Raw genomic sequence first — 16,298 nt, 5'->3', positions numbered from 1 at the left:
ATACTATTCTGCCTGTACAAAAAGTCAATGTAGTTTGCGTAGGACGGGGGTGAATACCTCAAATTTCCCCGTAAGAAGGCAAGCTGCAGCATGGTGGACTGCTTTTAGGGGAGCCAAGTGAATGGCTGGGAGCCCTGTCAGGAGGGCGTTACCCGCATGAATGTACAAGACCATAAAGGCCTGCACTGCTGTCTGGAAGTTCTGCCGTGCGATGAAGGGTTTGATTTTGCAAAGGGTAGAGATTTGGCGCCAGGCCATTTGGGCCTTCTTGGCTAAGTGTTTCTGGAAGAGCAGGCTGCTGTAGATGGTGAAGCCTCCATATATGCGCATATCATTGAGCCACTGTTGAACAAGTTGTTTAGCAGGGAGAATGATGAAGACGAATTCGGTTTTAGAGGGGTTTACGTTTAATGTGGGCAGTCAACATCAATGACTGGATGATGGCTAGGTAATCAGGGAGATGAGTGATGTCATCTGGGCTTTTTAATTTCAGGTACAACAGAGTATCATCTGCGTATTGGTGGACGGCTATATCAGGAGCTTTGAGGAGTGTGCCCAGCGGCTCTATGTAAGCTCCGAAGTGGCGTTCGAGAAGAGCAGGCGCTATAGGTGACGCGCCTGGTCTCAGATGAGCCAGATGGGCTAGGTGTTCGCAAGATGGCAACAGTGGGAGTCCACGTCCTTGGTGTGCAGCTCCTGCCAACGGTGTGGAGTGAACAACGAGGAGGGCGGACTGCAGTGGTGAGCTGACACATCAGAAGGTTTGCGGCAGAGCAGGTAGAGCACCTGAGACCCACAGGATGGAGACTGGGACACAGAAGCTACTCCATCCCCACCAGATCACCGGCAGTAAGGAGGTAGTCAGACAAGGGAATGGGCGCCGAGGGCAAGAGAGGCTTCAAGGTAGCCATGCCAGTGGGCGCAAGGTGGGCATACGCCCAAGAAAGAAAGAAGCAGCAACGGGTGACTGCGTTCCCCAGAACAGAGCTCTAGGCAGAGCCCAGTGAGGCAAGGGAGACACACCAGCGGCGATCCAAAATCGTTTTGCTGTGCAAGGGAGCTCGAAGCAAGCGCTTATCAGGTGAGGGCCACAAGGAGGCGAGTGCGGAGTGGAACCCATTGGGTCTGGACCGTTTGCTGTGGGCAGTGATCCCATGTTTTTAACACAGACTTCTGGCGATCTGCCCCATCTGACCCGAGTCCACGACCTGAAAACTAATCTGAGCCCCCTACAGAAGGTATCCGCGCAAAGGTGAGGTGTGCCGGTGAGTGGCCTCGCAGGTGTGTGAGCAGGCTGCTCCTGGAGGCCACCTGAAAGTGGAATGGATCGCACAGTGGGGCCAGAGCAGACAGATTTTTTGGTGCTCCCGATATGCGATCTTGCTCCTCAGCGTACTTCTGGGAGTGCGGCTCGCCACACTTGAGACCGACAGTCATTGCTTAGCAGCTGCTGCAGTGGATATATACGAATCTGGCATTGCAGATCTAACATGCCTGAGTTCTCGAAGCTGTGGGTTGGAAGGAGCCCATGGGAGGACCCCAGGGTCACCCTCTGGTGGGGGGTATCACTTCAATGTGCTAGCTGCTGCCCGAAAAAAGGTGCATAACAAATATAAAAGCAAGTTTTTACATTCATTTCTCTGCTCATAAGGACCCTGCAGTCATGGATAAGCAGGCCTCTAAGGCCAGGGGGGGGTTGACGGGGTCCACAGGTGACACTAAAGCACTGCTGCAGGGTGCAAAGAAGAAGCTCTTCCTATCCTCGCCAGCACAGAACAGAAGCAGTGCCCTGAAGCAGCTGCATGAGGCAATCTGGAGAAACGTTTGCCTTGCGCTCATTAGGTAAGCCCAGATAGGCTTTGTTTCATATGTGCTTCTCTACTCTGCACTGTGAAGCGACATATGCTTCTTATTCTACAATTTGCTCTGATGTGCCTGCAAGGTCGTCCCTGCGCTCTCCACCGGCATTTTACATCGAGCACACACTCCTGCCTTTCTCCATCGCACCGCGGGCCCTGCCCCTTATCTACACCTCACTGGCCCTCCTGTTTGCTTGGAGCTCCTCTGCAACATGTTCTGCTCGCAACAATGATCCTTTCAGTCTTCATTATCTGCTGACCCCGATACTCATCTCCACTGATTCTCTTCTGCTGACCTTCTGCCCTGACTCTTGGAACTGCTCGCCACTGCCTACTCTCCCGATGGTATTCACCCCTCCTGAACTGACTGCTTCAGCATAAATCATCTTGTTGGGCATCCTCCCGCTGCAGCAGAAGGCTTCTTGTTGATTATCTACCTACCTCTTTCGGCTGCTAGGCCGCCTGGTGAGTAGTGTTGTGCCTGTGCAGTTCTCTCTTCTATCCCTTTGCTATCCTCTTCCATCCTCGTGGCACTCTCCATCGCTCCCATCTACTCTACTGCTATTCTATCACCTATCCTCCCTCTCATGAAGTCAGGAAGTCTTCTAATCCTGGTTTACCTATCGCAGACACCTATGTCAGCGTACTTCCAGACAGAGTGTCACCAATATCCTCTTTTCTGTCCCCTCTCCAGACTGATGAACCCCTCACCTGATCTCCACTCTTTCCCCTTTCTCTTCCTCACCCATTAACGGTGGCACTAGATGGGAAGTACTCTTGGCTGGCTTATCATCCAGGTGCATCATTAATGTCTATCGCAATGCCACTATCATGGCTCAGGGTCCTCAACCCAATCTCGTCCTCGTCCTCCTCTGCTGGCTCTCATCAACTTCCTTCCTACTCCTGCTATCCCTCCGTCCTCTCTCTCCTCCACACCACCTTCTCCTCCTCCGATGGGCATACCACCCCCCTGCACCCCACCTCAGAAAACCTTGAAAAGGTGCTGACTAGTTTCACTTAGCCACGCTTAATGCTTGTGCCGCTATAAAACATTCTTCCGACATGTGCCTCCACCTTGAAGACTTTGATCTCGCCATCCTCGCTCTTACAGAGACGTGGTTCAATGCCAGCTCAATCACTGCTTTTGGCTCCCTCCTCCCTGATGGCTACAGGATCCTCTGTAAGCCTCATCCCAACCGTTCTGGCGGTGGAGTAGCCTTGATCTTCCCTGAGTGGGTCCCTTCTTCCCAGGAAGACTGATATCTTTCATATCAGGACTCCTGTTCCCTCTTTCCTCCCTTCACTCTGGCCACCCTCTATAGGCTCACCACCCCCCTCCCTCCTGTGAAGCCAGAAACCTTGGAGTCATCTTCGACTCCTCTCCCTCTTTCATTCCTCACATCTTGGACCTTGCCAAGAAGGCCCATTTCCAACTTTGCCTCCTCAGAGGCATTCTCCCTTTCCTCACCTTTCCCAAGAAGCTCATCGTCTCCAGAGCTCTAGTACTCTCTAGGCTGGACTATTGCAACAGCCTCTTCCTTAATCTAATAACTTTGTCTTCTCTCTGTCCGGCCAATTAATACAGAATAGTTTTTATCCTTGTGAGGAACCTGTTGTGGGGTACCTTCTGGTAGACCTCAGCGCCCTGTTCTTTCAGAAAAATATGTATTTATCAAGGTTGCATCAGCATGGGTAACAGAGTCCTTGGTTCCTCAACTCTGTTTGGGTAAAATACTGTATTTTGCAGTTACACTGAAATACACTCATGCGCCCATACCAACGGAAAAGAAGACAATTAGCCTCATTATCGGTGAATGATGTTTTTATGTCAAAAAATTCCCTTTGTGATCAATATTTTTATGTCAAAAAATGCCCTTTGCGATGACACCTGTTTGGACGGTGCTGTCTTTTTCAAATCAGGGCTATATACAAAGATAAAAAGGTGATGCCAATAACCATTGTGAATAAGCAATCATTATTTGAGAATATAAAATAAAAGATTGTATCGCAATTTTAACAATCATTGCATGATTCCATTCATAAAAAAACACAATGTGCACAACCCAATAAGATTATAAAAAATGAGAACGGCCATTTCGGGAGGGTTAAAGGGTAGGAGGTTTGAGGGTATTTAAAGAGAATGAAGAATATGAGAAGCCATTCATTGCAGCTCAAGTTAATAACATGTCTATAGTTATAGCCATTTGAACATCCACCATATTATGGACAGATCTAATTCTGCTTGCCCAGTCTTGTATTGTGTAATTAATGTTCTTAACAACTTTTCTATTCCGTCATGGGTTGAATCCCTGCTTATTCTGAGAAAAAAATGACATTTTTGTAAAAACGACCTGTTGGTGTACGTTCCGTATTTTTTTTAAAAACGAATACTTGCATTATACTAATTACTAGGGTCCTGCTGATGACGTTAATATTCTATGCGTGTGTGCTGATGATTTTAGTTCAAGCGAGAAAGTTTGAGTTGGCTATATTCTTAACAATTGTTTGAATTATACTGATTCCTGGATCCTGCTGATACCGTTAGTAGTCTATGCATATATAATATAGATTTGAATTCATACAAGTGTTCAATGCGGGTGTGTAGATTTAAATATCTGCCTTATACGATTGTATTTGGACCTTAAGCTCAAAAACTTCTGATATGCATGAATAAATTCATCATCTAATCCACGTGTTTCTTCAATAAACCTTGCGCTTACGCAAAAGGAAATCCTCGTTACGAGCTACAAAGTTCTCCAGCGGTATGAATCTACACGTGGTTGCGCGTGTGTCTATTTGTCTTTGGTAACTCATTATGTCTGCAATGGGGGGCTCGAGAGAAATCTTACCTTCGTTCACATGTTACGTGCATTTCTGTCCTATTTTAATTCTGGAATCAGACTCCATTTTGTTGTTAGTATGGTTGCTGGGCAACCTAATCCTACAGCTATGTTTACTACGGCGGCCATATTTTGGGCTAATATACATGTTAATGTATTCACCAAACGTATTTGCGCCATGCCTGGAGACATATCTTAACATAATAACGTGATGATTTTAAAAAGTTAAAGGACTAATCCTGTGTTTATCTGTATCTTGTTGCATGAGGATTTTGCAAATTCAAAATGCATCATGCATATTAGGAAATCTTGTTGATGTGCGATATCCCGTGTTTCTTTGAATGGCATTCAAACTATGCCTGGGCACCTTGCTGATTAACTGTGTTCGCAGTCCCCGGCCCCCTCTACACCTGGTCTCTAGTGTTTAAATAGAAAAAACTTCCTAGTCTGTGTGGTTCCATATTACAGTCTGTCTTCAGCCTATGTTTGTGTTTAATTAAAAAGATAGATACTGATGAATATAGTCACCGTGTGCAGAAGAGGTGTTTTCGCTTAAGCAAAGGTAATGTTGGTGTATTATTACGCTTAATGATGCCTTGGTGAGTATGCAGCATAATTGTGTGGCGTGTGTGGAGATCCTAATGCTAGTCATGTTTTGGTTAATCTAGTTTGGTTGGTGCGCGCTGTCCAGTATATCTGTAATTAAATACATGCAGTACTGTGATAGTTGCAGCTATTTCCCTAATTCTTTCAATTGGGACACAGTCCCCAGTCACTGCTGTAAAGTGGTACCTTAATCCCTGTTCATGTTTGGTTGAAGGCAATGGTGATTAATGACAAAGGTTATCACAGTTTACATAGGATATGCATCAAATGATCATGCAACACTGTATCGTGAGTAGATTAAATTAAAGTTGATCCACTTGGTGGTATAGCCCTCCTAAGGTGAGTTTGTGCACATTAGACAAGCAGTTCGTTGCAAAAAAGAAGACATCTCATCGTCTGAGTTCAGGCCTCTTTTTACTGAGCGAAATTTGAAAATTATTCTTGCTTCTTCTTGTCTCAATTTAGACTCCTGGTTACCCCCTCTTGGTCCAAGGGTCACTTTCTTTAGACCTACACATTTCAGTGGTCTTTTGTCACTCCATTGGTGGCTTTTTTGCCAATGTTGAGCTAATGGTAAGTTGATGTCATGGTTTCCTATGGATGAAAAGTGCTCTCGTATTCTGGTCCTCAGTTCCCGGATAGTGCTATTCTGGTCCTCGGTTTCCTGATAGTGCTTCCTATGTAAATCTGTTGACATTGGCTTTTAATGACATATACTACAAATTTAGTTTTGCAATTGATATGGTCCACAATGGTGTGTTGAATGCCATGTTTGTCCTCAAATGTTGATGTGCTGTCAAGAGCGTGTTTGCACATTGAACATGAACTGCATTTTCTGAAACCTTTAGGTAATTGTGGTAACTACGTTGTTGGATTGGTCATTTTTAGTTCTGGGAGCAATGAAGGGCTGAGTATGTTCTTGATTGTTCTAGCTTGTTTATAATTTACAGATGGACTTTCATCGATAAAGTTTTTAACATGTGGGTCCATTTTCTTTTCAAAATCCTTCTCAGGAGTTCCGTTGTTTGTGCAATAAGTGGTGATGAAACTGATTTTTTCCATTCTGTTAGTTTTTAGTTTAGGTGTCAGGGTATCTGCCCTGTTCAAATTCTTCGCTCTTTCTTGTGCTTTAGTAATGCTTTTCTTTCCATATCCTCTTGCTTTGAATCTGCTTGAAAGTAGCTGACATTCTTTTTCAAAGGTCCCTTGTTCTGTGCAGTTACTGCAGCCTCTAATATATTCACCCCTTGGAATGTTTCTGTTCACTGGATTGTTGTGACAACTCGTAGCGAATAAAGTCGAATTGGTCTCAGTTTCCTTTCTGTAGGTTTTTGTCTGATATATAGATGTTGAGATCCAAGAAGTCGATCTCGCTAGTACTTGAGGTTCCAACAAATTCTATTCCCATTGAGTTTGAATTGGCTCTGGACCCAGGAATCAGTATCATTTAAACAATTAAGAATATACCCAACTCAAACTTTCTCGCCCGCATTTGATACATGCATGAGCTAAAATCATCAGCACACACGCATAGAATATTAAAGTCATCAGCAGGACCTAGCAATTAGCATAATGCAAGTATTTGTTTTAAAAAAAATACGGAACGTACACCAACAGGTCGTTTTTACAAAAATTGAATTTTTCTCAGAATAAGCATGGATTCAACCCATGACGGAATAGAAAAGCTGTTAAGAACATTATTTACACAATACAAGACTGGGTAAGCAGAATTAGATCTGTCCATAATATGGTGGATGTTCAAATGGCTAAGTATAGACATGTTATTTACTTGAGCTGCAATTAATGACTTCTCATATTCTTCTTTCCCTTTAAATACCCTCAAATCTCCTACCCTTTACCACTCCCGAAATGGCCTTCTCATTTTTTCATAATCTTATTGGTTTGTGCACATTGTGTTTTTTTTATGAATTGAATAATGCAATGATTGTTAAAATTGCGCTAAATTGTATTATTTTATATTCTCAAACAATAATGGCTTATTCACAATGGTAATTGGTATCACCTTTCGATCTTTGTATATAACCCTGATTTGAAAAAGACGGTAGTACGGTCGAAACACGTGTCATCACAAAGGGCATTTTTGACATAAAAATATTGATCACAAAGGGAATTTTTTGACATAAAAACATCAATCACCAATAATGAGGCTAATTGTCTTCTTTTCCGGTGATATGGGCGCATGAGCGTATTTCAGTGTAACGTCAAAATACAGTTATCCAGAATAGGGCTGCAAGACTTATCGTTGGCCTGCAGCCCAGGGACCATATCTCTCCAACCCTAAAATCTCTCCAACGGCTCCCGATTGCTGCAAGGATCAAATTTAAATCCCTCTGCATTATAAGCATAAGGTGGTCTGAGGCCAGGGTCCATGCTATCTGCAACTCGCTTCCACCCAATACTCTTTCCAGATCCCTCCAATACTCTGGCTTCAACTCTCTGCTTGTCAAGCACTTCTCCAAGCATAGAGCAGGCAGCCATTCTCTTTTCTTGGCTGGCTCCCTCCTCTGGAACAGCCTCCCTCTTTCTCTGCGTCTTGAGCAAGATCTCGTCAAGTTCTGCAAGCATCTCAAGACTTTCCTGTTCTCCTCTTCCTTCCCTCTTTCCCTCACGTGCGAAATCCCACAGTCACTGAGATTGGCAGCCTGGAACCTTATGTGTTCTACTGGGTCTTGGTCCTCTGTCCAATCGCCTGCAGCATCCACCCTGCACTTGCCTTCTGGCCCACACTGCCCTGTCGCGTTTCTCAGGTCTGCACTTACTGTATTGGCAAGGGACCCCACTCTTACCAGGTGGTCACTGCCTCGCACTTACCTGTTGCCTTGCAACCAACTCTCTAGCACTCCCCCCTCTGCGGGACCCTCCAGTACTTACCCAGTCCCCCCGGCCCCTCTCTCTCTTCACTAGGACTGCCGTTGTCATTTGCTTTTCGCTGTCATTTTGTATTCCATTGTTTTTTATTGTTCCCTTGTTCCCTTCCCTTTTGCCTTGTGGGTTCTTTGAAACATAATTCTTGCTGTATAAGCGCCTTACAAATGCCCAATAAAATAAATAAATCATTGAAAGGAAGAAGCTTTGGGGGACTTCGCAAGAGAAAGAGTTGGTTAGAAGACAATGGGCCTCAATGCGAGCTTATCGTTAGCCATGCCCGTTTTACAGGCACGGCTACCACCAAAATTGATACCGGCACCGCCACCCGCAAATGGTCAATTACCGGCCCATTACGAGTTGATAACGGTGCCGGTACAATTACGAGTTATGCTTGCGGGTGCCGCACAGCCTGCCAGGTCAGACCTGGTGGGCTTATAGGCACCCGCAAGCAGAAATTGTAATTCGGCGGAACGGTGCCGTTCACACCGTACCGCCAACATTATAATGAGGCCCGATGTTTGCATCCGGATAGCCTGGTGGTTGGGAGTAAACCATTGAGTACAGTGACAGAGAATCCGTCCAGTTGGTGAGGAGGATGCAGTGGTCGACGGTTTTAAATGCACCCGAGAGGTCAAGGAGGACGAGAAGGCATGAGTCGCCCTTATCCATCATTTGAATGGCATCATATTTCACCTGGATGGTGGCTGTCCCAATGCTGTGCTTTGTTACTGAGAGATTTGAGGTTTGTGAGATCTCCAAGGTTACGTTTTTTGTGCCATAGTTTCTTAAGGGCTCCAATTGAGCAGTTGTTGGAGGCAAGCTAGGTGGTGTACCAAGGGGATGATGGCTTGGTCATAGTGTGGCGTATTTATGAGGGTATGAGAATGCACCAGTTTCAGAGCAGAGTTGTTTGCTTATAGCTCATTGACTGGGAAGGTTTTGAAAGAGCGGTGCAGATGGAGCGGGTGTTTAGCCTGGCCTTTGTCAGCCGTGGTCGAGTGGGTGAGTGGTGGTGGGCTGGCAGCATGGTCAGACAGTCAAATGTAATAGGGTCTGCACAGATGATGAGGGAGGATGATGGAAAGGCTAGGTCTATGTTGTTGCCTTTGTTGTATGGTTAGACAGCGCAATTTGCTAAAGGTCCATGCATCCAGTCAGTGGGAAAAGTGCACTTCCAGTGTGGTTGTCAGTGTGAGAATCAGGGATGTTAAAATCTCTGAGAACATTATAAGTCTGTGCTAATTTGGCACAGGAGGGCAAGTTGGAGATATCATCTAACAAGGAGTCGCTCATGTGAGGCGGTCTGTGGATGAGTTGGAAGGTTAGGGATTCCTTAAGCGATAAAAGGGAACCCTCAGTCAACTGAGTCAAACAAGCTTCTTCTGGGACAGGGGATGATGGAGCATGGCCAAATGCTCCTGTGGATGGTTGCCACTTTGCCTCCTGCTCTTTATGGCCCGTCAGTGTGTTGGCTGCAGTAGCCGGTCGGGGGGTGAGAGGACATCAAAAACATGGGGGTGGGTGTAAACCAGGTTGCAGTAATTAGAAGGGAGTCAAGCTCGTAGTTCAAGATAGACGATATCTCTGCACCGTGAGCGACTACTGAGCGAGCATTGATCAGCACCAAGGGGTGTATGCATGTGGTCTTTGGGTGTTGGATGGGGGCAAGAGTGATATTGAGGAGATGTGTCTTTAAAGTGCCTCCATGGTAGTCTGCAACCCTTTCAGAACACGGTAAGTGTATTCATCAGAGAACTACAAGTCATCACAAGACGAAGTGCTGCACTCATGCGCCAGAACGCTGAAGCCAGGACTAACTGAAGTGGTACCCAAACAGGTCTCCATAAAATGGGAACCATGTGCATGACAAGTCGTTTGGGTGGACGTTTGTAGAAGCGATTGGGAAAAGGAGTCACTTACCCCGAATACCGATTGTCCCAGTTGGAGGTGTGGTAGAACATTACTTTTGAGAGCATGACACAAGAGTGACTGGGAGTCTCTTGGGTACCCTCCTCATTGACCTCCTCCAAGTTGCCCACTGCAGAGTCCCGGTGTCCCCCCAAGTGCAAAAGCAACAGGGAGCAATGTGTCACTAGCATTACGGTCCTCTTCTCAATACATACCAGACCATACAATAATTTCCTTTGTTTGTGCATGAAGGCCTAGTTGTGAGTTACCGGTCAAGTAGAGGATGCACCCAGTTACCGGGGGTCCAGCTGAAGAATTGCTTCTCTACCCTACTTCTGCTACCTGGATGCCACTCTAGCATACCAGTTTTTTGTTTAACTATGAAACTACTCGCATCAGTCAAATGTTTCTGACAAACTCCTACAGTTCACTATGACGCTCATTTTGTTGACTGGTTTATGTGGCAGAATTCACACACACAAGAGGGAGAAAAACACAAACAAAATAGAGAAGTGAAACCAAGGGGGACAAACATCAATCACCTACAGGGCTGCCTTGGGAATGTCAGAGATTGCACGACACCTTACCTATCCCTCGCCCTCATACCAACTATCTATCAGTCTTTGCTCCTCCATCCTCCCTACCATTACTGAATGTTCCATCATACTCCTCTTTTACCCCTCTGACAGGCAAAAGCACTTCAATGACAATCTATGGTAGGAGGCGCTATACAAATGCAAGGCACCATAACATACACAAAGGTGCGAGCACTGGCCAAAGGATTCACTGGTTCTGCCCACCTAAACGCATTGATTAAGCAGAACTGCACATCCATCTGGAAGCCTTTACTTGAAACTCAAACTTTAGGAATGCTTCTGCCAACCTGAAATGGGAGCTTTGCTATTTTCCATAGGCAAACCTAAAGCTCCTTTCTGGCAGAAGCCATTTTTCACCGGTGACTTGGAGGCTCAACACCACCTCCTCCTGCAGAGGCCTACCAGCAGCGACATTACCAACTGTCACAATAATGATGATATGCTTTTTTCATACAACACTTCATGTCAGATTTCTCCTGCTTTTAAGTACTTGATTTTGTAGCACTCACACTATTGACTTCAGAAGGATAAAGGGACACTTCGCCACTGGTGCGATAAAACCCTGTGCCCTTAAGACTAAAGGAAGACGCCTGGGGCAGCTCAGCTTACTTAGCAGAAGAAACAGATTGTTCTCAATTAACATCAAGGCAAACTGCCTGAACTGCATCGCTGGACGTTCACAATGCAAAGCACTTTGAAGCACAACAATATTAAACAGAGAAAAGCCCAACATAAATAAAACGCGTTCTTGCCTGTGTCTGCATCCTCTTCCCGCCTGTCCTGCTTCTCTTCCCGCTCCAGCGTGCTGCAGGCGGAAGAGCTGCTGGAAGCGGAGCACGGCTCCTTTTCATTCACAGCACCATTCTCCTCTTCCTTTTTACTCAGGTTTTCCTTTTCTAAAAGATGTTTAAAAATAAATAAACTCTTAGTCGCAAAAGAATAGAAAATGGAAATTAAGGCACCCCTTCAAATAAGAGAAAAGGCGGGTGGCAGAGCGGTGCAGTCCCACATTAAAAACCTCTACCTGTCCTGACTTCCAGGAGCATGTATCCTTGTGGATGAAGGTTAGTCTCCTCTGTATTCAAATTGCGTTTCTTGGAAATAAATAATATTCAAGGGTGCTCGCAGATCATGTTGCCTTTATTTTGCATACGTGCAGATGATAAAAGGGATGTATCCACATTCGGTAAAGATAGATTGACCAAATCCATCTCCAGCAAATCCCAATGATCGGATGAGTGGCGCACCGACTGCTCCGCGCGATGGGCACAGGGCCATCGAAAGCGTGTCTGCTTCCTATGTCTAGTGTCCGCTGTGCGGAGGCAGGACAAGGAGAGCTGTGCAGCATGGAGGAAAAGCAAGGAGAACATAGGGCGTGGGGTAATCGAGTGGGTTTAGGGGGCATTGGGCAGGGACTGTTGATTGTGGGGGCATAGTGAGTGGCGCCCCCCACTGGGAGCACAGTTGAGAGTTATGGGGACATTGTGGAGGAGAGAGGGGACAGAGTTTTTGGAGGAGGGTGTGGTGGGTTAAATCCCCCATTACAGAGCAGAGGTGGGAGGGCGAAGAAGAAGATTTTGAGGGCTAGGATTTGGAGTTAGGGGCCATAGGAAGGTGTTTGATGGGTGGGACTCCGTTGGTGAGGGATTGGATGCACACCTAAATGCGCTTCTTCAGGGAAAACACATTGGTTGGTGTTTTAAAATTATTCTCATGCTCTTGTAATCTCCCAGCATGCAAGTCAGTGAAATATGTGAAAGGGTGAAAGGAACAGGGTTGAAATCTCAGCACTCCAGGTAATTTACACTCCACGTCCAGCCAAGCAATTGCTATGCTTCCTTTTTAGTGCAGGGACGCTATGAAGGAGACTTAGAGTAGGATGGTATGCTACGCCCCCCAGAATTAAACTAACCATGGTGCTGCTCATGGATAGTGCGGCCAATCAGTTGCGTTCTAGTAGGCCACAAAAGGAAGAGGTTTGTGTATCAGAAAGTGATGAATAAACCACAAAGATGACCCTGTGCTCTTATACACACTCAGGACCTGCGACCAAGTCACACTGCCTTACTGGATTAAGGATTAAATCACAACCTCAGTTAAACCATTGATACACCATGGCTCCCAATTCCGTGCTCTTTTACTACAACACCCGGCAAGTACTACATTACAACTGTTTGTGTCAATGTGATTCTAAAACTATTCCAAATAAAGGCCTTTGTCTCTTTTGATTCCGAGGTGTTCTACACAAGCAGTGAATGATGACCAACGTACCTTGACTGGGTGTCCTCAGATGTGCGAAGGGGACACTTTCCCCAGCATCCTCTGGAGAGGAACCCTCAACATCCATGGATCCATCGCCCCCCTTCAAGGCTTCGGCCAGTATCTCCTGCCGCCCTTTCGCTAAGGCAGACATTTTCTCAAGCTGAGCAGCCTCAAGGTTTTCCAAAAAACGGTTTCTGCAAAATAAACGACACAAGCAAATTTGAAAGTGTGAGCAAACATGTACAAGTAACATGGACCAGTCATGTTATCACAGCCACAATACTGCAGCCATTCTCTCCATGTGATTATTTGTTTCCAATGGGAGCGTGCTGGGGTTCATGTGACGGGCGACGTGGGCCAAAAATCATCTTAAAACCCCTGAATTTCTTGAAAGGTTAAGACCAACGTTGTACAGGTAAATAAAACCCTAGTGATGTGTTTAAAATGGCTCTCACAAATGCTTTTGTTTGAGCAGTGTGATAATCCTTTAGATGGTGTCACTTCTCCCCAGGTGGGAGACCCTTTCCATAAAACTAGGGTGGGGAGGCCGCTAACCGATGGTCTCCCTACGGGTGGTAACATGCGGGAGGACCTCATGGGGAGGAACTCCCCTCCTGGAGACAAGGCCCCGCAATACCATCACCCAAGCCTTCCATACATAGGGTTGAGTCAGGGACTATGTGCTACTATAGCGGGTCAGACATTCTCCTGATAAATACTGGGGCAAAGAACAACTCGCAAACGCTTCCGCAAAGCATGCAGACTATTCAACCAGCTGTTGTCAATTAGGCTGACGCTGCGCTGCGGAAAATCTGGCTTTTTAACCCCTTCAGTGCCATGGATGAGGTATCTCGTCCTTGGCAACAGGGAGGTAATCCCAAAGATGAGATACCCCGTCATTGGCACTTAAGGGGTTAAACAAACAGCAAGAATGGACAAGGAGAGCGACATCTAAAAGGAGCAGTCAGGAAGCTGAGAAGCTGACTAGGAGCCAGCGAGGTTGAAACTGGGCTTCGTGAACCTGAAGAAAGGCTGTGGAGGAGAGAGAAGCAGTGCCACAAGAGGCCTGGAAAGCGTCTTGTCAGTCGACTGGAGGCCAGAACAGTTGAAGTAGAGAGAAGCGATTGTGGTGGAGCTACCTATGGTGGGTGGACTAAGCGATCCAAAAACTGCACTTCGACCACCAACATGAGCCTGCCGCAGAGGAAACCATATGAGAAGCATTCAGACCTGTGGTGGCTGTGTGACTTGTAGTGGGTGGACGGTCGAGTCCGAAACTAGGACCAGAGCCACCAGCGGTATTAGGTAGCAAAGTCAACCTGGCCCAACACAAGTGAAGAAGGAGAAGAAATATTGAAGCATGGTCCCAGGCAGAACCAGTGCAATGCTCAACAGGAAGCAGGTAACAGGAACAGTTGAAAGTTTGGGAGGGAGCTGGGGAAACCGTGAGAAAGTACAAGCAGAAGTTTAAAGCGAACCAGTAGTGAACCATTTTGTGAGACAACCAACAGGACAGCTCCACAAACTGGTACAGTTGAAGAATCAGAGAGGGCTTGGGAGCCACTAGCATGTCCCAGTGGAGGCCAGTTAAAGAACATTGTAGAGATAGAAAGAAGAAACAACCCTAGGAGGAAATAGAGTGACTTCATGAGAAAGCTGAGAATAAAATAACCTGAAGATAAGTGTGAGAAGCGTGACCCGTCAGATAGGAGAAAGGAGTCTTTCTCCTAGACTTTGGATGTCTCTGGAAGCAGGAAGAGGCATTCGTTTTGTGTTGAACTTTGAAAAGCCCTGGAACTTGAAAGACGTATGCCAGGGAGAAGTGAGTCATTCTCCTGGGTTGTGGAGAGACTCTTACTTAGTCGTTTTGTGTTATAGTGGTAGGGATAGGATAGGAGTTTGACTTGGATGGAACATTTCATTTCGACTACACAGACTTCCTGACTGGCCCAAGTTTGAGTTTGTTTGAGGTAGGTAAAACACCTCCAGTTAGGGATGGGCAGGTTTTATTATTGTTTAATAGAAGTCCATAGCCAAAAGTATGCCTCCCTTTGGTCAGACTCCTCATTCCATGCTGCCACAGCAGATAAGGGCTCTTACAGCAGGTCCCTCCCACCCTCATCCAGGATAAGCACACTGGACCACTGTGGCTGCATGTCACGCCTGCGACTATCCCCATTACATAAGGAAATGGTGGACATAGGCAGATAAGACATTCCTGATTCCACAATGCACCCTCGCAACAGATATCATATAGGTTTGTTACAGCATTTAAGAAGGAGAATTCAGCAGGTGAAACAAGGAGTCAAACAGGAACCCATTCTCAAGCCCCATAGGAACCATACATGGGAGAAGGAGTTTCCTCAACAGCAATAGTTCTACCTCCCGTATAGTGCAGCACAGATATCTGCCTGATAGCAGACTGGTGATTGGCTCAAAAAGCCATCGGCAGGGTTATTTGTGAACATGTTTAACTATATAGGAAAGTCTAAATCTCATATGGAAAGTGTTGATTGCATTCAAAGGGGATAGTTTTTTTTATGGTCCATTGGAGCATTGGATATCGCAGCAGCCAATCACGCTTTCCACAGACACGTGATTAAACATGTGGAGGAACTTAGCACTCCAATCACAGGTCAGACTTATGGTATAGAGCCTGTTCTCCTCTTTCTGAACACAGATTAAAAGACAACGGATTGAAACTATTCTTGAAATGGTATTTAACTCCAGTTTAACGGAACACACTTTTCCCCCCATTCCTTGCTGCTGTGTTAAGTCAGGATTCCAAGACATGAACAACCCATTGCATATTTGGTGCCCCTGGTTGGTTATGAAAAACTGGAAACATGGCGAGGGGAGAAATACCAAAAATAAAAACCTGCATCTTTTGTAAACCATTGACAGCATGGTGTTTCCCATTTAGTACGGCTTAATATGCCTGGAACAGTGTTCTTCAATATTTTGATAACCCCAATCCTTCCTATGCAGCACTTCATCAAGGGATATTAACCTATTGTCATACATCAGGCTGGGAGCAGGAGGCAAGCACATCTGCAATGAGGAAATCAAGAGATGAGGCGGCATGCAAGTAACCCGCCCTGCTGCAATAGGACTAATGATGAGACTTGGCCAAAGAAGAGCCAACATAGGTGCCAGTGTATTAGGATTAGAGTGAAGCAGGGTCTGCAATTCTTTGTCAGGTGGTATCCATGGCTCCAGCCCGCAAAGCACTAGAACTATCACATATTCATTTAAAGTCACACCTCTGGATGTGTTAGAGACAGCTACACAATTAAAGACGATAAAAAATAAATAACAAAAAAACCTGTTCAGTTCAC

General features: G+C 45.8%; 1 protein-coding gene across 3 annotated transcripts in view; it reads right to left on the bottom strand.

The window, feature by feature from the left end:
- The window catches only part of LOC138447928 (FH1/FH2 domain-containing protein 1-like), a 546,688-nt gene that overhangs the window by 81,785 nt on the left and 448,605 nt on the right, over positions 1 to 16,298 (bottom strand). For all 3 annotated transcript variants that reach the window (XM_069604454.1, XM_069604457.1, XM_069604458.1), the window contains 2 exons: positions 12,970 to 13,154; positions 11,451 to 11,594 (listed from right to left, as the gene is read on the bottom strand). In XM_069604454.1, the coding sequence (XP_069460555.1) occupies positions 11,451 to 11,594; positions 12,970 to 13,154 (329 nt within the window). The remainder of the gene's footprint in view (positions 1 to 11,450; positions 11,595 to 12,969; positions 13,155 to 16,298) is intronic.

The sequence above is a fragment of the Ambystoma mexicanum genome, chromosome 1p (assembly GCF_040938575.1).
Source record: "Ambystoma mexicanum isolate Mex_15411 chromosome 1p, UKY_AmexF1_1, whole genome shotgun sequence".
NCBI lineage: Eukaryota > Metazoa > Chordata > Amphibia > Caudata > Ambystomatidae > Ambystoma > Ambystoma mexicanum.
This window is presented reverse-complemented; position numbering and strand designations above follow the sequence as displayed.